Source organism: Rissa tridactyla, chromosome 8 (genome assembly GCF_028500815.1).
Source record: "Rissa tridactyla isolate bRisTri1 chromosome 8, bRisTri1.patW.cur.20221130, whole genome shotgun sequence".
NCBI classification, from domain to species: Eukaryota; Metazoa; Chordata; class Aves; order Charadriiformes; family Laridae; genus Rissa; species Rissa tridactyla.
Genome location: NC_071473.1, coordinates 16,408,785 through 16,433,109, shown reverse-complemented (window position 1 = coordinate 16,433,109; position 24,325 = coordinate 16,408,785). Strand labels below are relative to the sequence as shown.

At 47.8% G+C, this 24,325-nt stretch overlaps 1 protein-coding gene across 1 annotated transcript in view; it reads right to left on the bottom strand.

Moving 5' to 3' along the window:
- AXIN1 (axin 1) overlaps positions 1 to 24,325 on the bottom strand; it is a 73,590-nt gene that overhangs the window by 12,816 nt on the left and 36,449 nt on the right. Inside the window, exons 3-5 of the mRNA XM_054211396.1 lie at positions 18,919 to 19,059; positions 12,021 to 12,117; positions 4,366 to 4,503 (exon numbers count right to left, since the gene is read on the bottom strand). Of these exons, the coding sequence (XP_054067371.1) occupies positions 4,366 to 4,503; positions 12,021 to 12,117; positions 18,919 to 19,059 (376 nt within the window). The remainder of the gene's footprint in view (positions 1 to 4,365; positions 4,504 to 12,020; positions 12,118 to 18,918; positions 19,060 to 24,325) is intronic.

Genomic DNA, 24,325 nt, shown 5'->3' with positions numbered 1-24,325 from the left:
TTTATTGGAAGTCAGGACTCCTATTTTTTTTAATTACATAAGCAGGATTCCAGCGAGTCCTTTAATCCCGCTCTCTTTTCCTCCTTTGGCACAGTAAAGAAATCAGTTGCAGCGCAGGGTATCTCTGCCCTGCCAGATAAATAAATGCATCTGCTAGAAAACACTGACTCCCACCAGCTTTGCCTGTCAGATGTCATCATCCATCACTCGCTAACCAGCTTCAAAGTCTCAGCTGCCAACCACACAGCGAGAAAGCAAATAACAGACTTCCTCCCAGTGTCACACCTGGGGGTTCAAACCTGCAACAGGGACAACGCCAGGCTTTGAAAGTGCCAAAGGCGTGGGCGCTGCAAGCCTGGGGGTGCGACACGATGCCCACGTCTGGAGGGGACGCACCGCTTTCTAACAAACGGCTTTGAAGAACTTCAGAGGCACCTTTCATCTCCAGCCACAAGGCTGCAGCCTGCCAACCGCCGTCCCTGGGCACCTAGCTCAGGGACAAGAGAAGACGAAGTGTGTGCTGACTAAATCCCTACCACTGGGATGTAAGCATTTATCCCTACCACCAAATGTAAGCATTTATTAGCAGTTTGTGATAACCCAGTGATGCGCTCAGCACTTGGGGGGCTTTTAGGGCTGGTACCTACTTTCTGGAAAACTCATAGCTTTAAACATCATATAATGCGCAGGGCAAGACCTGACCCTGGCGCAGCTCCCCGACACATGGCAGCGTGTCCCTTCCGCTCAGAGCCCAGAGCTCCAGCAGTGCTGTCACACTGGAGCAGGGTGGCACAAGAGTGACAACCTGGGCTGGTCCAGCCAAATGGGTGCCTGGGATTTGGGAAATCCTCTGGCTGCCTGGAACTCCATTTTGCCTATAACCGGGACCTGGTACACCGCTTTGCTCTGAGGCTGAGATCAGGGTGGGCTAAGGGAAGGACAGAGATGCATTGGTGCTCTCTCAGTTTGCTTTGGCTCAGCTCATCTGTGCCACTGAGCAGATCTGTGCCCAAAAGAGGTCCTCAGGCAGGAGTAAGCGCTGCTGGGGTTGGTGGTGTGCAGACAGGCCCTGGGGCAGCCGGCTTTCCACCCTCTAGCACTGATCTCAGCCCAGCAGGGAGTAGGAAAGCCCCAACCGCGAGAAAACAGCAGCTAAGGAAGGAATTGGGGTGCCTACCCCAAGCTGTCCTCTCTCCTTGAGCAGGGCAGAGGCCAAAGGTTTGAGTCAAGGCTGCAGATACCAATTCTGCTAAATCTCTTTTTCTGCAGTAAAAAAACCAACATGCGGCACGAGGTCGGGGCAGCCCATGCTGGGATTGTAATGCGGGACTTCGGATATGGCAGAGTCAAGCCCTGGCATCACAAGGTGCTCCTTGCCCGAGTCACCCGACGGCGGTCTATGCGGACAATGAGACAACCAAGAAGCCACAGGCAAGAGGCAACAACTACTGCGTTTTACATCAAAGAAATCCACAGGTCTGGGGAGCAGCCTCCTCCAGGACCCAGCTTTCCCAGACACAGGGGTGGCGTGGGCTCTGGAGCTGTATTTTGGCATCTCGCTGGGGTGAGCTGAGCAAAGCTGGGCGGCGCGGGCAGGCTCTTGCCAGGCGGGGAAGCCCCGGGTGCCATAACCACTAGATGGTGCTTTGTTGACATAATATTGTCAAGAAACCTCTTCCATCCGCTCCCAAAGGCAGCGGCAGTTGGAGAGATGCAGGCTTCAACTTTGCTGACTGTCTGCTGGGCTGTATTTTGCTCTGCAGCAAGGTCGGGGGTGCCCTTCCCTTTGAATTAGGAGGCTGAAATCGGCACTGATGAACCATGGGCAAGCGATACCGTGCTGCAAACCCCCTCCTCTGCCTTCTCCCAGTCCCACCCATGGGGCTGCTACTGGTCAGTAGGGCAAAACAGCTCACCTACCCACGCGTGCGTTTTCGATCCTCATGCAAATGCTCTCCCTCTCTAGTTAGGCGGTGTTTTATAGTCAAATAGTGAGAATCTCAACGTGGGCTTTGCTTCTCCTGGCTTATTTTCAATTCGTTCAGTTCAGACAAAGACAGAGTGATCTGTATGATACGATAGTATGATATGATGGCTCATCTGCATGACACGATACTGCAGCTTCCACGCACGGACATGAGGCTGAAGTAGCTCAAAACGTAATAAGGGAATACGCATATCCTCTAATCCTCTCCCATGTTGCTCAGAATAATTAATGAATTCAAAGGTGTTTTTTTTTTAAAAAAAACAGAAATCTTCCTGTCTTCTCAGCGAAAGATGTTTGGCTCTAAATCAGATGCCTCTTCTTGATGTTCCTGCATGATGTGGCTTTGAAAGGGAACCTGCAGACAGCTCAGTATGGGGGAGAAAAACGCTTTTTTCCTAGCTTTTGCAAAATATTTCAAGCTTCTCTGCTAAGCTGATAACTGCCTAGTGTGACTAACGCTTGTGGTTTTCCCTCTGCTGCTGTTCAGTGAGCCATGCAGACCTGCTAAGAGGTTACCCTGTAGTCCTGGTGTTCAGGTCATAGAAAAAAAACCCCTGTGATCTATCAGGATTCAAGCTCTCCTCTTGCTGATACCAGCAGCTCCTGCACCTTAAGTGCTGACCTAAAAAAAAAAAAAGCTACAATTGCTTACTCTGAGTTTTTTCCTGAATGGCTAATGCCAGATGCCAGCCAGTCAATGAAATACATTCTGGAGACAGCAAAGAGGTTTAATATACTGCATTAGTGGGAGTCCTGGGCTTAAAAATAGATTAAGTCACACAAAAATGTGTTTAAACAGACTTAAATTTATTCTCTGGCACACAGGTATTTGCTGATTTTATGCTATTGCTACTGGCAGCTTCTTCAAGGAGGCAGAGGGCTGGGATAATGTACCCTGGTACAGGTGGGGGCTGTGCCGGAGGGCTCTAGGTCTGTGTGTTAGCAGAAAACGCTGCTGGTTACCTTGGCTTTGTCTAGAAAGCAATAGGTACTGGAGAGGAAAACGGACCAATTCTAGAAGAACAGGAATCTAATCACAAAACAGCTCCTCACTGGCTTTTTCTGGCTGGATGCTGGACGCAGATGTGCAGGGAGTTTGCTGCACAACGCTTGGAGCTGGAGGGAAGCTTACAGATCCCTCGGCCTTCCTCACTTCTCCGCATTCGAAATACGGATGTGATTTAAAGGGAATACTACAACCTCTTTTTCTGTTCAAAGATGAACGTTTAAAAATATTGGTGAATATTCAGAAATACTCTATTGGGGCTGAAGGGTCTGCCCGGGAGCCCCAGAGGCTCAGCTCCTCTGAGAGCAGAGCGCCAGCCAAGGTGGACACCAACCCTCTGCTCTAAGGCAGAGCTGCGGGTTACTAAGCACAGAGCCTTCGCCTCAGGGCCACGGCAGCTATTAACTGCAGAGACGCCCAATTTTTTCACACAGGGCTGCAGTTATACAGACATTTGTGATGTTCAGTAACACTATGATGCCCACTGGAAGCTCCCCTCTACCCCCAGCACAAGATGTGCAGGTACCTGTGAGATGCAGTACGTCAGAAGAAAAGATATGGTGTGAATGCTGCTGAACAGGGTGTCTCACACAGGTAACACTAGATGAGCAATAACTCATTCTCTCCCTTTTGGAGCTTGTTGTGGAGCTAAAGGCCTTGCACACTTCTCTTCTTGGTTCATCTACAAAGTCCTCGAGCTCTGAAGCGCCCCAGCGGTACCAGGGCTGACGGCACGCAGTGCCATGGGCTGGGTTTTCCCAGCCGTCCATGTGGAGTCAGTGTGTTTCTCCAGCAGGAGAGGATGTTTGGATGCTACACCTGATCAGTTCCAAATTTTCTAGGGATGTGCTCAGCGCTGATGGGCAGAACCCTTTTGGTTTTGGTAGGAACAGCCTGACAGCACTCACCTCCAAGCATAATATCACCTGCCATCTGGTTACCATTTGTGAAGGAAATACGGATCACACAAAACCCCGCAGGGGAAGGTGAGACCCTGTTACTTAGTCTCCATCCTCGCATAGAAAGAACTGCTCACAAAGTCTGTGATGGACAGGAGAGCGAGGGTGCCGAAGACGATGATGGAGAGCACCCCCAGCCCCTATCTGGTGACAGAAGCGGGTGCTGCTGTGCCACAGCTGCTATCTTACAGCAGGGAGGGAGTGCTGGAGCTCACAGAGCCCCGCACGGACCAGGGAGCAGAACCATGGAAGTTCCTGGGGCAGCGTGAGCCTCCAGGAGCCCCCATGCAAGTGAAGATGGTGGCTGTTGGGGCAGGGAAGTGGTCACCCAGGTTGCTCCCACAGCAGCTGAAAGCCCCCTGTGGTGTACAGTACGCAGACAGGCTGGCAGAGGAGGCAAGGAGGTTACTAACCGCTCGAACGCGTTTGAGGCGCTCCTCCAACTTCTCCTCTGCTTCACGTTCCTTTTGTACTTCCTCCAAACGATTGATCAGCTCTGCAGCAAACTTCTCCGGTTCAACGTGGATATCCTTTGGCATTCGGTATGTACGCTGGAGGGAAAAACACACCAGGGGTTAGCAAAAGATGCATGAAAAAATCACATGTTTACTTTGGAGGCTTTGATAACTGGAAATGCCTGTTGTTCTGGTGGGGAGTTGAGGGAAGACAGGCTGGCAGACACAGAGGTGCAGCCTAGGACCAGCAGGCTGGAAGCTGAGCCACCACCATGAGCTCCCCAGCCAGCACCGGCTCCGCACACCGCGGAAAGGTTTTCTGGAACCATAATTCAGCAAGCTCTTTAGGCACCAAACTCTGCTTTGGGATGGATGCGCTTGCTTTCCTCCCGATGTACATGTGGTCAACGGGAATATCATGATCTGAAAGGGTGGGAAATGGACGCACAGACAAACCTCTCAAAAACTGTGCTTACTGTAGCGATGTTTTCACTTTGATAGAAAGGAGGACTCTTACACACACTTACATAGCCGCAGAAAGGAGGGGAAATCCCGTCACCTCCGAGACATCTCACTTCCCTCCATCTTTGGCTACAGCCCACCCCAGCCACAAAAGGCCACCGTTCCCACAAAGCCTCCTCTCTTACTAGAGGATCCTGCAGGATTGCATCTTCAGAGCCGTGCAATGATCCCCTGCTTGCTTTATCAACACAGCAAACTCGCAAGCACAGAGATACCACTTTTCTGTTTGCTCTCGGTGAACAAATGAATATTTATGGGAGTTCACGGGCATTCTTGGTTCCTTACGCTCCATTACCTTGTCCCGAAATTCCTGAGCTCTCGGATAAGAGGTTTGTGAAGTATGAAGCTGACAGCCACTGTATTTTTCCCCTTATTTTTAACCCTTCTGCATTATTTAGTTAAAATAGTAGAAAAAATAATATGACACAGCAGAGATAAAAATTAAATTTGGAGGAAAAATATATGGGAAATTCAACAGTATAAAAATGTGCATTCAAATATTTCAATACCAACGCAAGAGATATATACAGAGGACCAGAGATAAAATTAAATGTGAAGACATGAGATAATTCATAGCGAAAGAACAAATGCAGCACCAGAAGCAGACATCGTGCTTGAAGTCTTTAAACGAGGACTACAGACCACCTGAATTTATCTTATACTAGCCAAAAGATCAAGGCAGAAGACTAAAATAGTGTCTCAAAACCTGACAAAAACATGCAAATCGTATTGGTTTTCTGTTTGCTGGCTGCCGAGTAAAACGTAGGGGAAGAAAAATAGAGGCAGTAAGTATCCGACTGATGGCACCGAGAAGCTGAAGACATCTTTTATGACACCCAAGTTGGGTTGCAGAGGTCTTAGTTAACACATATGAGCTGCCAGGTGGCTCCCACCCTGGGATGACAAAGTATTTGCTGCCACCGGGACCTCCAGCCCTGCAAATCAATGGCCTGTATTTAAAAGAAACACTGCAGAAAAAGATTTTCATCAATAAAAATGACGTTTCGTCTTGAAATATTGTCACTAAGGGACAAAGTAGCATGCTTTCTGTTGTATACAGAAACAGGGCCCAGATGTGCCCCACCATGGGACAAGATGTGGAAGAGCTGGTCCCTGCTCTGTTACGCCCTGGGGAGCTTCTAGGATCCAAGTGATGTTTCCCTGTTTGCCCCTGCATATCCCAGGGGTGCATTTCTGGCTAAGGAAGTCAGCTTTCACCAGAGCCCCCACACCCATGACCACCAGAATCCGTCTCATGAGGCAGCACCTGTGATTCCTGAGGAGGGAAATCTCTCTCTCGCCTGACAAGTCGCAACCCGTCGGGTGATGTGTTCCCTCCCTCCTGCCACCTCAGACATGCCAACTCTCCCTGCGGTTGTTTATAAGACGGCAGCACCAAGCCCTGCTCCGTTAGAAACTTAATGAGTCTAATGAGAGGCAGCTTGGCGCTCAGCAGTCACCATCTCGGGTCTCCCTGTTGCAGCTACCGCAGCGGCTTCCATAGAAAAGCAGAACCGAGAAAGAATTTCCCTTTATTTTTATAGCCTTTGATGCAATGCAGCATCCCAAACCAAAGCCTCTCCCGAGCCCCCAGCAGCAACGGGTGCAACGGCTGAGGTTTGCTAACCGGTGTGTTTGAGACCTGTTCCGATAAGGTGGTCCCCTCCAGGCCCAGCAATGCCTGAGGTCCACAGCTCCGCATCTAACGAAGATGTGAAGACATTCAGGGCCACTGCCGTATCCAGGGAACTGGAGATAAGACGATTTTGGTCTTTTACAACTAACACTTCAGCATGTTTATCCACAGTTTCTCTAAGTCTGGAGGTGACTGAAGCGCAACTACAGAAATGAAAATAATCGAACCCAAGAGTCTCCAGGATGAACTCGTTTTCCTCTCTCTTTGATAAGCCACTGCATCTGCAAAACTCAGTGCCCCGTATTTGGAGCTTTACACTTGGCACAGAGGTCCTCAGCAGCCTGTTCGAGGGTGCAAGATGCTGTCCCCTCTCTGAAGCCATCTCTGAAGGGTCTTCCTGACCATCCAAGTGCAGTGCAACTGGAATAAACCTCACTTCCCCCCACGGATACCAGTTGTATGTGCCCTATGTTGTCCTGGTGGGTAACCGTGACTCACAGAGAGCTGGCCAGCAGGATGATGCTCTGAACATCGCCACGGGTCTGACTTTATTCCAAGCTCAAAGGATGAGCTACACAGACTTCCCCAAAAGTAACAGTATTGCAGAATAATGAATGCAAATTCCCTGTGCTGAAACAATAGATAACTGCTGAGGGCTTGCTCTATCTCCCTGGACAGCAAACACGGACCGCATCGACCTGGTTCAAAAAGCTTAAGACAACAAAGTGTTTGAAACTTTTATCAAATGATGGGCCTGACTTCGGAAGGGAGACATGCTCCATCAAAAACCTGCCAGGCTGAGCCTGCGCCCGGAGGAAGCTCCTTCAGGGCTTCAGGATTCTGAACCTGCCCCAGAGCCTACCGAGGGAGTTGTAAACAAGATGCTTATTGTTCTGAAACCAGAACGGCTCGGAATGCTTTTATTTCAAGTAAAGGTGCAGCACTCTCCGAGAGCTGGCTGGGTTTGGAGGATCCACCAGTCCTCCAGTCTGGACCAGAACGAGACCTCTGGCCATTCTGGGTCAACAATTCAGAAAGGAAGCGCTTCATTTTAAAGAACTGTTTTATCTACAGCTGTCTTATCTAATGTTGTATTTAATTATCTATCTACTTTTATTCAGTCCCACTAGTTCAGACAGGTCTGTCCAGAGACAAACCATGCTGAGCCGGGGAGGTTGCAGAGAACGGATGGGAGGCTGAATGCCAGACGGGCTGGCAAGAAAGAAACTGCTTGAACTGGTCTGGATGGAACAATCTTTCCTACTGACAGCTACAAGGAAGGATTTCTTGGGGTATTTATCACCAGAACACTGTCCTCTGTCCTTGACACGCAAAGCGTCTGAAGCTCTGGTACCTTTGGGAAGCAGCAGCCTGCTAAGAACAAATGAGATACACGAGCTCTCCAGTAATTCCACTTAGCACCTGCTGTCATGTTTTCTCCTTCTTTTCCTGGAGCCAATGGAGTGGGAGTTGCATGGATTTTGTTCCATGAGGCAGATGGAGGTCTTGGGGTCTGATGCATTTCACCTTCCCTGAGAAACTAAGGTTTGAGGAGCAAGTTGCACACCAAAGCACACCGCCATCCTGAATGTGCGGGTTTACTATGATCTATACGTGAAAAGGCAGAAAGGGAAGAATCACGCTGCGGCTTGCGGGTTTCCCTTGGGAAGAATAAACCTCAATTGCTCCGAGATGAAATAGCAAGTTTTCCAATGTCATCACTGGGTAGAGGTCTCCAACCAGCCCCAGGGATCCATGAGTTGGGCTGAATCATTTCTGACCGATCCGACTGGGACAAAGAATTGTGTTGGTAAACCTGCCTCTTCTACAGCAGGTTTGATGCCTCCACGACACCTGAATGGCCGATGTTAGATCACAAGTCAGTGTTGGAGATGAAATGGAGATGGCAGGCTAGAGAACCCAAGAGAAAAGAACTTCTGAACCTCCAGGTTTCCCAGATTAATAATGGATTCCACTGTGTCATCTGTTTTTAAAGGGTAAACGGTATTTCCATACCAGAAACACTTGTGGCAGAGCTCATGGATAGCTGGATTTTAGCATCCATTTTAGCAGCATTCAGGGATTAGCAAGGAGTCCCGCTGCTGCAAGGCGTTTGAGGAAAAAGGCATCAAATGGCTGATGGGAATTCTGAGTAGGTTCCCAACTTGCAGGAGCAGAAAGCTCATTTCGCTGCAGTTATCCAGGGCTCCCCCTGTACACTCCTCACTTGTACAGCACTGCAGGGTGGTCACTCGAAAGCTTCTGTTCCACTCAAGAACACTACGGAAGCCACCTCTGCACAGAAGACATCCTTCCGGGGAAGTTCAGCCATCAGCCTGACCCACTCTGCTGCTGCTTCCACTTTTTTTCTTCTCACGTGGGAATAGTGTAAAGAGCTGCAGCTTCCTTGATCGTGGGGCAGGACTAGAGGGAGGACCAGGACACGATGATCAAGCTACAGCAAGAACAACCACAAAATGGCTTCTTTATGCAGTTAAACAAACAAACGAAAAAAAAAGGAATCCCGAGTCTTAATGCTTAAGGTTGGATTTTTCTGAGTTTGTTGGGGAAAAGGAGCAGCTCCCATCCTCTCCTGGGCACACATGAATGGCAGAGCCGGGGTAAATACAGTGCAATAGCACAGGTACGGCCCTGCACTCTCTGGGCTTTCACCCTTCCTTTGGGAACTTGCTTGCTTTTTCCTTTCTTAGTGCTCCAGGACTCTGCTCGAACCCAAGAGAGAGATGGAAAACCACATGAAAAGCCACACTCACCCGCCGTGGAATGGCTTCCCACGAAAGGCACAAAATGAAGGTCTCGTTGCCTGCTAGAGACCTTCACCCGTTGAATTCCTGGGCAGAGCGCCATTTCACAAAACACAACTGTTCCAAACTTATCGAGCACTGGTGAGTTTGTAAGCGTGGAATACGCAGAACACAGCCATCCACGCACCGGGATAACAGGGCATCCCACATAACCAGCATGTGCCTTTGTTATTTGGAGGCAGCAGGGCTGTTGGAGCTAGCGGGCAGTCTCCTATGAACATATCATCACTACAGTTTATACCTTCTGGACCTAACTAAAAGTGCTGTTATTAAAAGCAATAGAAGGTCTTTCACAATTTTGCATAACAGCCCCATAACTCATTTGTAAGGGAACGGTAAGGTCTCTAAAGGACTTTTGAAATGACTTTTCGGAAGTAGGAGGTTCTCTACTATCACTAGGAAAACATGCCATGCATTCTGCAAGCACTATCAGCATGGACTCTGGCTACGCGGGTTAGATATGAGGCCATAAAGACCTTCACTCAAAGGCTGTAATTGAGTCATTGCTACACGTTTAAAAGCAAGTTAACCACCAGGTCCTGATGGAGACGGCTTCAGCTACGGGCTGCCAGATAGCCCAACCACCGGCTTCGGAAAGCAACCCTTGAAGAAACATTTGCATGGCTCTTTGCTAATTAGGGAAGTTTAATTCAATAAGCGTGCAGTTAGAGGTGATTTTAAAAGCCTAACTTTATAACATTTCACACTGGTGTTGTCAAAACACATTGTCTAATTACCTTCTCCTTTCTTGGCTGATTGATAAGCGAGGGCAGAGCAGTGCCTCTCTGAAGTCGATGCCAATTCCGTGTCAGTAATTGGCTGGCAGGAGGTGCCAGAGTGTCTGAACTAAACTTTTATTCCCCGGAGAAAGACTAGACCTAACTCAACTTCTCAGTCCTCCGCTCCCATATAAATATGCGTCAAGATGCTTTTTTCCCTGGGACTCAAAATTACAGTGCAGAATCTAATGGGAACGGCGGATGTTTCACAGAAAAATCCTTGTGAAGCATCTGTGTGTAGTTTAGGAGGAATATGTAATTCTAAAAGACCGTGTAGATAAGTAGGATAATATAAAAATTTATAAGCAGCAGGTGGCCAATTTAAACCTTGTTTTTCCCCCCCTTTTTTAACTAGGTTCCAAAAAGGTCGATAAAATTTAATGCTAAGTAAAACTAATTAGCCTGCAAGGAACTGCTGCTGGAATGACACTTATTCAGTTCAACAAAAGAAATGTTTGGCAGATGGAAGTTCGTTAAAGCAGAGCTCACTATACATATTTAATGCTCCATACTCGGAGTTTATAACCTGCAGTTCATCCAGGCATTGCCAGTGCACACGAGCAACAGAAAGCCACTATTATTTTTATCCGAAAGGTAAAGCCACTGACAAGCTTTGAAGTCGGAGAATATTCACTCGGTCGTTCCCACTGTTGGGGAACAGCAACAACAACAACAACAACCAAAAAAAAAAAGAAATAAAGGCCAAGCTTTCAAACTTCAACTCTAACAAAGCCGTGCTTACAGTAAAAACGGCATCAAGTGAAATAAAAAGGCACCCAGCCAGCCTTTTCAACAGTGACCACACTGTGAAAGCAACTGTGTGAAAAGAGAGGTGACTGAGCAAGGACGGCTAGTGAGCGTCTGCAGCCAGGGCTTTTATTGTCAACCCAGTGATCAAAGCACAGGAGACCCTCTTAAATCTAAGGAAAATAATCTAATTTAAAAGGCAAAACAAAGAGTGGTGGTTTTGTTGTTGGTTTTTTTTTTTTTTTTAAATCAGATTAAAACAAGGGTGTATTTCTGCTGGTATTGTGCTGCTTTGAGCTGGCAGGATGAGAACAGCTGCACCAAGTTTGAAGGCACTTCTGGAAAAAGCAGATGGAGGCTTTCTTTTCCTCCCTATTTGATTTGTGCTGGAGTCCAGCTGTCCAAAGGGGAAAGAAGCACCTTTATTCCCTGCTAGACATTAAATGTCACCTGTGTAACTTCTCACAAAAAGAAAAGAATAATAAGCAGAGCTGCAGATGGTGCTGCAGAGCCCTAACAGGTATGTTCATCTTCCAAAGCTGTTTGCTTACCTGGAGCAACCAGGGAGACAGTATCAGACATATGAAACACTTACGCCTGCACCTTCTTTGCTCTCCTGCCTCGTACCCTGAGGCGGGCTTTGCCGGGTCCTTGAGAACAGGTTACAGCTCCCTTTGGCTGCCCAGTGCAGAAATACCGCTTGGGACAGTTGTGTTTCTCCCCGGCTGACCTTGGCTGAGATCTACATCAGCCTCCACGTCCAATGGCCTCCTACACCTTCCAAAACACCTCCAGCTCACCTGGGGGCACGTAAACCGCTTGTAGGTAGATGCCAGCCAGCGCTTCCATTCTCATCTGGGAGAAAAAATCAGCTACTGACTGAACGATTAAGAAAAATTATGTGTTTTGGGCAGCCCTGGATGATGAGTTTGGCAGAAGGCTACTAAGCCCTTGATTAGCATGGTGTAATTCCATCTTAAAACATCCCTAAATGAATACAGCGCTAAGCTGGGGGGTTAAACTCAAGCAAGCAGAGCAACTGCACGCTAGAGATCTCACATATTTTGCATATTTACCTCTGGGGAAGGAGATAGTGCTACTTACAGGAATGTGAGGTAGTGGCACACGTCCATTTGCTTTGGCACTTTCTTGCATCTCTCTGCGATGCTGCTTTCGGAGTCTGTACGGTGGGATCCCATCTCTGCCGGAATAAAACAACAACATGCCCTGCTTTAGTGCCTTGCTCTGATACATGATGTTCATTTAAGCCTCACCGCCACAGAGTGGCAGGTAGGAAACCTCTTTACGTTTGAGAAAGGCTTTGCACACCCAGGGCAGGTGTGGCAGAGCAAGAGGAACCTGTGCGGGGAACGATGCTCGCCCAGGCCCCCACACCAGCAGCGCTCAGGCACCAGGTGCCGGGGGGACTTACACGGCATCCGCTGGGAACAGGGCGAGGCAGGGCTCCTGCGACCGCTGCCCTAGGCAGAGGGCAGGGAGAAGGACTTGGACCGCATCCTGGTACCTTTTATAGTTGGTTGCTTTCTACAAAAGAGTCTGTAATGTGCAGAGTTAACCACAGGGCAGGCTAGGAGGGGGAGGAGGAGGAGGAGGAGTGGGAGCTCAGTGAGCATCTACACCCAAGGGGACCTTGGTCAGGGAACAAGGTATATATTTTTAAGAGAACGTGACAACTTCTCAAAGGAAGGGGTAGGTTCTGCTCCTCTTAAGATGATCTGTAGCTCAGACTGAAATTACAGGCTTGATCCTGGAGTTACTGTGTGGAAGAACCTTGCCCTTGCCCCAGAGGAGGCAGGACGAGGTTAGGGAGGGATTCGATGGCAGTGACACCCAAGCAAGCTCTGCTCAGGTTTGTGCCCTTGCTGAAAAAGCTGGTGACGGAGGTCTCTGCAGAGGAAGGAGACAGTGGTGGCAACGATCCTTGGTCCTGACAGACTGGGAGCCGTGTCCGTGGCCCTGCCGGGAGCTGGGGGACACTGCAGACCTGCTCCGCCGAGCCACACTCAGCAAAGACGGGGGCCTGGGTGCACGCGGGTCCCAGCAACAAGGGGTCAGAGCCACCAGGCTTCACCCAGCACTGCAAACCAGCACTGGCTGAGGATAACTTCAGGAGAAGAAAGGAACTGCGTTTTTGTTCTCACCATTGCGAGCAGCAGGTTTACACCCGGGGACGAGGGGGATGCGAGTAAGGTGGAGCTCAGTTATGCGATAAGGACACAGGCCCATGTCCTGGTGACACCGGATTGTTTTGGGAAAAATCAACAAATGCAAAACTAAAAGCCAGCCTGGAGCTTGGCTATTTGGATTTTTTTTTTTATTATTTTACACATTTCCCAGATTCAGTAAAAGTAATTGCTTGGGAAGGGCGTGCATTGCCACAGGAACGGGTGGGAATGAACGGAGGGGTTTGGTTTGTCACAAGAACCAAGAACTTCCACGCACACGCGCTGTCTCGTTCCAACCCCGCACCCAGCAGCGCAAACCAGCCTGTCCCGACCCATCTCACAACAACAAGATGTTTGCACAGGCCAAATGTACTTAGCACCTACACCCCCCTCCCCAATTGCCCAGCACAGCTGCTTCTCCAGAACAGAGGCCAAACAGTTTAACCAGCCGATTTTTAAAGTCAAAATGCCATTTGGCAAGGGAAAAACAATTTACTGCGGTGTTTTGCCTGCAAACCTCTTGAGTTACAAGCAGCAGCCTGTGTGGGGATGGTCACCATCAGCAATCCTTCCCCTTTCCACTCTGGAAACACGGGCAGAATCACCACCAAATTACATCAGCTGAACGCAATTTCATGCGGTAACTAACCCAGGCGTTCAAAACGAAACACCATTAAAAGAAAATAAACCCCGTGATTAAGGCCAAGTGCTTTTTTAGTAGGAAGACAAATGAGAGAAGAGAAAATTAGGCGGGCTAATTACAGCTCTGGCTAGTGGCTGCAGGTAATGCGGGAGGAGGAAGAGCGCGTCTGGGAGCATCACCTCGGCTGCGCCCGGCAGTGACACCGGACGGGAGCGGAGCAATTTCCCCGAGCGTTGCTATACCGACCGGCGATTACGATAGCTTTCATTAGGCGGCTTCATTTTCTTTAATGACAAACCTCCATTTGAAAAACAACTCGAGAGTCCCAACGGTTAAGAGTTTCATCGCCATCACGACGCGGCTTTTTTTTCCAGACTGGATGGCAACGAAAACAACTGGCAATTTTTACAGAAAAAAAAAAATTAAAAAAAAAAATCTGGGGAATTATTTTAACCATCGCTGGTCGGCATCAATAGACAACATTTCAGCTTAACCGCCGCACAAAACCCGGGTGCCAGAACACAACTCGCACGCTAAAGCCACCCGGCCATTCGCGGGAAAAGCGGCATTATATTAGAAGGTGCAATTTTTCTTTCTTTCTCTCTTTTTTTTTTTTTTTAATTCTCCCCAGCAGCAGTCCCAGCGGAAAGAGCGACTTTTGTTCCCAGCACAGTAGCGAAAGGCTGATAATGGCCTCTAATCTATCCGGCTTCAAACACATGTTCAGCCCCGCTGTGCTGCCTTTGATGTCATTTTAACTAGATTCCCCAATGCCACCTCTGAACTTGGAACATTCCTTCGTTCAATGTACTGTGCCAACTCAACCAGAGGAAGCAAATTCAAAGATAAGCACTTTAATTTTATCCCAACAAAACCTTATTCAATAGATGGGGGGAAAGCAAGGAAAACCAATACCGTACTTTTGTTTTCCTTTTGTCAGGTAGCTTGCTTTGAGATATTTTCAATAGATAGAGAAATAATATATATATATATATAAAAAAAAAATCAAAACTTTTTTAGAGCACATCTACTTTTAAAATAAAACTTCCCCAAACTGTTTTTCCTTGTTTCATCACGTGATTTTCTCTAGCACCAGAAAGCTCTGCACTGAAATGCAACGGGGGCAGCAAGAGTATTTCTATCGTTTATTTAATGATAATGCAAACGATTTGCTACTGGGAAAATGCAGGGGGGTTCCTCTCCAAACCCAACCGACCTGCAAGAGCCTCTGGAGGTTGGAGGCTCTGCAGTTGGACCCTTCTATCAACAGCTGTCTTTGCTTCTCCATAGACGTCCTCCAAACCCAACCATTAAGCCTAACTAGTTAGAAATCACCACTGAGGATCTTTTAAATTAAAAAACTTGTTTAAATATAGCAGAACTCAAGGTCATTCTGGATCACTGGCCGTAAGAAGGACAGGAAACAAAACCACAGCGAAGCTGATATTTTCTACCAATTACTCTTATCAAAGCACCACCGTCACTGAGAGACCTTTCTCGCATAAAAGAAGCATGATGGGAAAATCGCCAGGCATTTTGGCCAAAGGCCAGTCATCCGAGGAATAATATTTAATCCGCAAGGTTTTTTGAAGGAGTAACCGCTGTCCTGAACCCCTGTGCCCTGGGGAACGGCCATCCTTACTCTGGGGCAGGTTCGACTGGAATTGGGGAAGAACAAGCATCCCTCCGTTCAAGCCCACCAGCACCCACCAGCACCGAGGGCTTCCCAAGCGCCTGGGGGAAGGCAAGATAAACCAAGATAAGGCAGGATACATGATAAGACCCAGAGGAAGGAGTATTGTTGTTTAGTTGGACCACAACACTGAGCTAAAGAGGAGACATTACCTCTTGTTTACCCAAGTAAGCTCTTGCAGAAATAAAGAGAAGACAGACACGGTCCTAAGGCGTTTTTGCATCTGAATTGGAACATCACATGGCAATTTAATGCGTTTCAGCTTCTGCCCGTTGCCTTCCTACCTAGATTTGCCTTAATTTCCTTTGAGTACCTCTGTTGTGACACCCCCCACCACCACCCAGAGGCTGTCTCCCCCGCCTGGGGAAGATGCTATCCATGTTATCCGAGACAGCAAGAGCAGTTCAGGACACACCAGTAAACACTGCTGCGAGCCTGGGGCAGGCTCCGACCAGCTTGCGGCGGGTGAGGCAGAGCCCCAAAGCCCCGACCCACCACCGACCACCAGTGGTGAGCGATTCACCCCACCTGCGGTTACGGGGCCAGCGCTCGCTGGACCTTTTCACCGTGTCCTCTCCAGACCTTGCCTCCACACAAACCAGCTAAAACAACACAGCTGCCGTGCCGATTATAAAAACAGGTCTGAGCAGAGAGGACCGGAGCTGCTTTGCCTACAAGGGCAGAGGAATTCGTATGACACAGGAAGACTGAAAAATAATCAGCGGAGCGCAGGCATTTAAAAGCAATGTTTTTCATGCCACTCAAAAAGCCAACTCCTCCAACAACAGGGACTGATAACATATTCGTTATATAAATTCAACCCATTACAATAATATTTACCAGTGCTTGGAAAGACATCCTGTTGAAAGTTTGTCTTTTAGGCAAGTGTGCTTGTAGCTGGTACGACAGAAATTACTTTTAAAAACACTTTGTTGAGCCGGGCGCTCATGAAAAGCCTGTGCCCGTCTCCTTTTGCCCCAGCTGTATCGCCCAGGTCTTTGCATGGCTGGGCTGTGGGTGCAGCCACATCCAAACCCCGCTTTGCCATGATCAATACAGTATAAAAGCTTGGAAGGGAGCTGGTGACAACTGCGACGCATCAGGGTACGAGCAACCGCTCAGCGTGTCTGCCTTCTCCACTGACTTGAGTTGGCCAACACTGGAAGAGCACGGCTTGCATCATGCCATGCTCTCTGTGCGCCCACCTGCTTTCCTGGTTTATTAGCACTCTGCAATCAGGCGACATTTGCATCCTGATTGTCTGGACACACTCTCCTCTGATGGAGGGTCACAGAGGTCTCCGCCTTGGGATCACACCCTGTTCACGGGCTACCTTGGAGCAGGAGCCAGATTTCTTCATTATTGAGCTTGACTGCTGTATGTAAACAGCAGACCTAGGGAAGAACCTCGCTCATCAGCAAATGAGGCTTTCATTGCCATTTTCCTTAGAGGAGGCCTAAATTCAAAGCACCGAGACATGCAAGTCTTGTCAAGCAGCAGGAGTCCCTTCTTTAACTCGCGTCTGGTTGTTCTTCATTTTTGCTGCCTTGAGCAATTCTGCAAAAATTCCTTTGAAACTCAGCAATGCCATGTAAAAACCGAACAAAACCTGGTACTGGAGTTTTAAAGGATGTAATGAAGAGCAAGTGCTGAAAGCAGACAGAGTCTTTGCAATCCAAAGGTCAAGGCTGGATGTCCAGAATCCCAATTTGGGGATCAATCTGCATGCATCCAGTTTGAGATGCACAGAAAGAGAGATCACAGGTTTACTCTTGTGATTTTTGAGACTTACTTAAAATGAACCACTGAGATTGGGTTAGTTATTAGCAGAAGGCAGCGCATGTATCAGCGGTAATTAAAGTCCTAGAAACAGACTATGATGGGCATAGAAGGGATAAAATGCCTAAAGGAAAAAGGAGAAAAGAATAAAGAATGCATAGGATGGTCAAACAGAAATTATTCTGCCTGTGAAAGAAATAAATTATGGCTACTGAAATAAAAATTAGGAGGGTGAAGAACTCTGGCATAAATGATCACAACTTATCACAGGTATAACCGTCAGTGCAACCCCATGAGCCCGCCGGACCAGTGGAAAAGGAAGTGCTAAAAGCTAATTAATTCTGAAAAGTTCTTACATCTGCCTCTCCTGATAACAAGAAGTTACACGACCCCTGCTAGCTTCAGAGTACTCCTCCATATAAATTGATGAATATGAAGAATCACAGAAGGATGTGGCAAAGCAGATGGATTTGTATCGAACTGAGCCTTTAATTACCAGTCCTCCACAGCTTTCCATCCCAGGGGCATCCTCTGCCTCCCGTGTCTCTTTGGCCAAGGTCTGCACGGGTAAGGTGCGAGGAGGTGGTGGCAGTGAGCAGAGAGGACTAAATAGCTGCTCCTCAATGGCTCCGAGATTCCACAGAGCTACTGGCTTGCACAGAGCCACGGCAGCAACACAGAAGCCCCCTGACCACGTCACACATTCATGGGTTCCCTGTGTTAAGTGGGGGCAGGTGGGGAGCTGTCAGAGCGCCCACTAACAACCTCCGCGACACAGGCTGGAAAGTTTCTCCAACAAGGTCTGACAGCTCCTGACATTCCCAGTGACACTAAACGAGCCTCTCGGAGGACTCTGTGTTTACAGCGCTGCTGTTAATAAAACCCTCTCCCTAATTCTGTAAACCTGTCATCTTTCGCTTGAAGAATCAAAGGGTTTCTGCTCTACAGAAAGACACTTTGCATTTGCACTACTAAAAACAGACCAAACATTGAATATTTTTGCCCAAATCCTTTTTTTCTATCACAGAGATGCAGTCACAAAAAAATCTCGTAGCCCTTTTTTTCTCCCTTTGCAGGCCATCTTGAAGGAAGGCATCTCATGGGTGAGATACAGGGCACTGTCAGGAAGGTAGGAACTAGAAAAAAGCAAAAAAGATTTGGCAGGGGCTTATCAGTACAAGTTGTGTTAAAGTGCAGTGGTCACCAGACATAAACTAGAACTGGTCAGTCACCAATCCTACAGAAGGGCAATCACAGACTGAGCACAGTTTGGCAGCAAAAAACCTCAAAAGGAGAAGTACCCAGGTGAGTAAAAAGCTCTCTCTGACATTCAGAAGATACTACATCCCAAATCACTTACTGCACAGCCATCCAACATCCCAAATCACTTACTGCACAGCCATCCAACATTTCCAATATTGCTTGCAGCTGGCAAGAAACACTGCAGGAACTCTGACTGAGCACCGTTTATTTCAGTTTGTTCAAACCATTTGATGTTGCAAATGCTCCTGAGACTGAGTAGCCTGCACAGTGACCAAACAATCCCGCTTGAAAAGAAAGTGAGAACGATCATGACCTTGGGCTAGTCAGATATTCCCCCCAACACCAGCTGTGGCAAAGTGTCCCCCAGACCAACACAACAGCAGCACCGTCGCAAAAGAAACGAACGTGCTGTTGTCTCACGGGACAGGAGTTACTTACACGCTGCTGTCCGTCAGCGACATCGTATCGGCATCACTGGACATGCTCTGCTGCTCGCTGTCATTGGCACTGGTCGCTGGTGCCAAAGCGTAGCCCGTGTTGACATAGTAAGGGTTAACAGGCTCTCTCCACGACCCATGCCTGCAAGAAAAACGAGAGAGTCAAATTAGAAGGACAAGACCTTGACCATACTCTGTGTCACTAGGCAGGAAGACTCTGCCTGGAGCCCCAGCATCCGCCACAGGCTACAGAATAAGCTGTGTTCATATTAAGTTGCACTGGTAGAACCATGAACAGTTTGACCCATAAATGGAAGCAACATGGAATCATGAAGCACTGAAGATGACACTGTCAGAGATGAAGAAGGGAGGGAACAAGACTACATGGAAGAAGCCCAGTTGCCATCAGGATCTATGGTGTCCATCAGCTAACTGCTTAGCGTTGTCATTCTATGAGCATGGCAGGACATCTAAAAGCAATACCTGGATAATAAGACAGCATTTTTCTTAGTCAAATCAGGCTTCTTTCCACTCTTCCAACTGTGAGGGATGCGCAGCGCGGCTCATGCATTCTACGCTTGCTTTTACATCCCTTTTTACTCCAACAAGTTTGCCAAGGGAGGGAGGTAAAGCAAGAAATGGCTGTTGCTTACAACGCAGTACCTAAAGCTGACCTCGAACGTCACGCTCGGGTACATCAAACGCTTGCAAATTCCACCAGGAAGGACCATCTAATCGCACCAGCTTTTCCAATGGACAATCTGGCCACGGATCTATGGAGGCTACTTTGTACACAACCACATGCCTTGTCCTGCAGACAGGTTATTCAAGTATACGTGCAAGCAGGCCAACCTCCTTCTCTTAAACAAAAAGTAAGAAGAGAGCCTGCCTGCGTGTGCTAGCTTGGGAAGCGAGCTCCTCGCTCAGGAGGAGACCTGCATGAAGGGCGAAGCAGCCTGAGGAACAAGCAGGCAAGAGCTCCTTCACACTGATTCTGCCACTGGCATAGAAGAGCTACGGCTGCCAACGTGCCTCCAGCTCTGCTACACCGCAGGACAGTCGGGCCACGCAGGCATCTTGTTGTCACTGCAAGTCATTTTGTAATTTTGCCAGGAGAAGGAATGAGCTGAAAGGTTCACACCAACACAGCATCATTTAATCCCCCACTACCCCTCTGCGTGAAGAGAAGCATTTGCAAGATATCCTGAAGTTTATTAATTCCTGGCTTTTCCAAGCTCTGTTACCAGCTCTGAAAACCAGAGTCCTGTTTTAATTCAGATCACGAAGCTCATCAGCATGATCTTTTATTTAGTAACTCAGTAACCGGCACCTAGTTGATGTGGTTTGTAATGAACCTTGAGCAAACACCTTCAAGGAGGACTCATCATGCTTCCCCGTTCTGCTGTGAAAAGCTTTTCGGGCTGTACTGCAGCGGTTAAAGTCCTACAGACAACAGAAAAGAGCCCCTGCCCTGATGAGTTTACATTTAGATAAGACGAGGAAGCCCATGAGAAAGGCACAGATGGAAGGACCAGAGGCGAAGACACCAGCGAAGGGAAAAGTTGGCAGTTTCTGTATATTTGCACAGAGTATGAACGCAGGATGGCCACTGCACGGACCGGGACTAGCAGACAATCCACTGAAGGCAGAGGTCTTCAGAATGATTTATGTATAATATGGTACTCGCTGTACAAGGATGGAAGCATTACCAAAGTATTTTAAAACCCAAATTTGACAGGGCTATAGCACACCGCTCACCCAGCTCCTCTTCACCGTGCCCTTCTGCTCCTAGAAACAGAACCAGACAATCTTCCTTGTAATACACGGGGTCATGGACAGTCACTGGTCACTTAAGAAAAAATCATATTGTTTTAGGTCTGTTATGGAGTCAGAAACAAATTATCCTCCTATTCTCACAAAGAGAAAACAAATATTTTACTTGCCACAAGCCAACCAAAACTCCAAGCTATTTCTCCTCGGATGACGACGCTCAGTACAGTTGCAGAGTGGTGCGAAGAGCATTCAAAACTGAGTCAACGGAGGTTTTTCACAAGGCAAAGGGAGCCTTGTGAGGTTTCTCCACGCTCGGGTACGGTACAGACTCAGGTGGGTACGAATGCTTATGGGCACCCTGAGATGGCGAGTCACAACGGACGTCTTCTAGCATGCAAACTTTCTGTCACTGTCAATGTGCACTGGAGCAACCTTATTTCTACATTCCCTCAGATTTCACAACTGCTGTCTAGGGCAAATATTTAAGGCTGGAAATAATTTCAACAAGTTCACCCTAAAAAGGAAGGCATAATCAGTGAAAACCTTACCACACCGCCCCCCCTTCACCAGTTCTCCCCTTGAATAATGGTCAGTTCTGAACATTAAAGGAGCGCTGTGCAGTGCAACCCTCCCGTCGCATCCGATGTGACGGTTGCGTGATGGAGGCTGATAAAACCTCTTAAATTGAGGCAGGAATGATGGATGGCTCAGGCCTTCCCTGCGGGCAGAGAGAAGGCTGTTTTTTGGACAACCCAATTAAAATATAGCATCAACTTCTAGTGGACCTTCTGCCAGGACTCTCTGGATGAGGCACGGATTGTTCTAGCAGTATATTAAGAAAGCACTATGATATATAGAATCAAATGCAGAGATCAATCAGTTTGTCCTTTGTAATTGCTGATACAAAGACAGGAGAGTTCGATGGGTACAGATCTGAGTTGGCTGAAGGACCTAAGAGTGAGCAGATGGGTGCTGGGTGGTCCCTGGCCACTCCGGAGGAGTCGGGATGGACGGACTCTCCTGCAGCGCTCCATGGCTGTGGGCTTCCCACCGAGGATGCAGGCAAAAGTTTCGTCTCAACTGTTGTATTTAGCTAAAATTACAACACTTAAGCATGTATACAACAGGGATTACTTCCATTTTAGCTCTGCCTCTAATACATCAATGCAAATGTAAACTTTCGGTAAGCGTAAGTAGATGGAAGGGGTATAGGATTTCAAAGCAATCATAACAGGTTACATTACTTTTGAGGAATCCATCTGTATTCAATCCTTCTCCTAATGTTCCCTCTCCCTGACAACTCTCTTCAGCTGGCTCGTATCACTATTTGAATGTTTTGTGCCGTGCCTCTGAAGAACGCTTTCAACATCTATTAGGAGGAAAACATTAAAGGAACATGGAGTCTAACAAAAAAAACCAAAAACAACCCGGTCACTTCTGATCTGGGAGGGGAGGCTGCTTTAAAAGGGATACAGGCACACTCGGAGCAATTTGAAATGTCAGCTAAAAACCTCACATACGGAGCTCTATGTGCTGATAAGGGCGATAAAAGGAAAGGTGAGCATTTAAAGTTAGACTTCACAAAAATTCCTGCAGACTTCCGGATTTTTATTTTTTTTTTTTGATGGAAAGAGCAATGAATGGTTTTTGAAATGAACACAGAACTTTTCACACATTGCAGAAATAAAGCTGCACGTCTCTTCTGCAGCTCTCGGTTGCTCAACCCTCAAAATAATCACATAGGGAACAATTATAATAGAGATCACAGCGACCCAAGTCAGTCAACCTGACCAGCTGCCTTTTCTTTGCATAAAGCCCTCCACTGATCCCTGTCAATTCCGGTAATGCTGACAAGGGCCAAAAGTGGTGTAGAAAACCAGCAAGCATCTCCTTAGCGCTTCCTTCTACCTGGTCAGGTTATTTTGCATGTTGTCTTGGCTGCATCCCATCCCCAGATACCCCAAATCTCCAGGTCCTCCAACCAAGACCAGCCCCACAGCACTCTGAACATTAGCACCATCGGATCTTGGAGCTTCAACCTAAGCGAGAGGAGAGGTGAGGTCCTCTTCGGTCCTCCTGCCCTAGCTGGAGTTCCCACTGCATTGCGAGTCCCTAAGGGCATCCTTCTCCTTCCAGGCTGGGATCCCCAGTCTCCTACACACAACTCCACCTGACGGCTATTTCAGTTTTAAATCAAAGATGCAAAGTCCCCAATTTTTGCCAAACATAGGGCCTGCATCACCTTCAGAATCCACAGCGAGAGAAAGACCTCACAGATCCTGCCTGCAAACCCAAATCCACACGGCTCTCCCTTTGGTTCTCAACAGTTACATACCTCCTTCATACATGTTCTTCCTCAAGCATGGGAAAAAAAAAACCTAAGGCAAGAAGGAAACTTCCTTGGAGATGAAAGACCTGTAGGCAACTAACTTCTGTAGAATTTAAATGTTCACTGGAGGGAATAAATTGCACAACACTCTATTGACACGCCTGTGAGAAATGGTCTTCCCAAGTCTGCTAGTAGTTCCAGTGTGGCTGGAGCAGCTCCCAGTCTAACTGAGAAGCTGATCAGATCCATCAGTTTTCGTTGCTACCATCTTCTCCAGCTCTAGCACTGAATTTTTATGAGGCAGACATTTTCTGGGAGAAAATTTTTACTCAAAAAAAGTGTGATGAAATCATGGCAGGCTGGCAGTCCTCCTCTTGCAAGGGTCTCCCACCTGCCTGACCCTGAGATAAGGTCTTCTCCAAACTCCGTGGTGGCACGGCGAGGCACCTCTAAACCCCTGCACTATCAAGGCAGCAGCACTAGATCAGTAAGCCCAAGAGGTAAAGACTCATGAAGCTGACAACCACAAAACCCCACCACATTCTGCTAAGGTTCCCCCAAAGCGCGCTTCCAGAAGATTTCCTCCCATGACATACTCTGAACCTTTGGTGACGAGGATTTGGGTGAGCAGCTTATTTATAATGTGGGAGAAATCCCATTTTCTAGACATCTTGAGCCATGAGGCAGCTGATAATCACTCAAACGTTATGAGTAGCCTTGGGAAGCTCCAAGCTGCAGGAGAAGTGGGGTCGGGGATACATCCCAGGGAAGGACACCCCAAAACAGGCTCTGCAGAAACTCAGGGTCTGTCACCACAGCTGATGGCAGGTCGAGTAGCTACAATATCCTCCTGCCTGCACAGTGGCAAGGAACGTCATGGCAAGACACAGTTCCTTCTTTCCTCTTTTGGTGGGTGGTGGTTGAGCCAAGGGATGGTGCCCAGAGACCATGGACCAAGGCTGCAACTCAACCAGACCCAGTTAGCAAGTCCTCGCGCTCCCACCCTGCTTTTTCACACCAACTTCTGACAACTTAGTTTAAACTCTGATAGCCCTGGGTTTTTAAAGATGACCATTTCCAGAACTACATTTCCATGAGCGAACCAGGACTAAGCCCTACACTTATTTGGTATCTCTGGTCATTTTGTCTTCGTGATTGGGAGGACGCAGTATAATGTTGAGACATCCTTCCAGCTCATTATTTTAACATCTCCCATTTATTCAGTGTGAAAAAATTAATTTTTCCATTAAAAAAAAAGTTATGTACTTCCACCCAAGAGAAAAAAAAAAGCTTCAAAAATGACAGC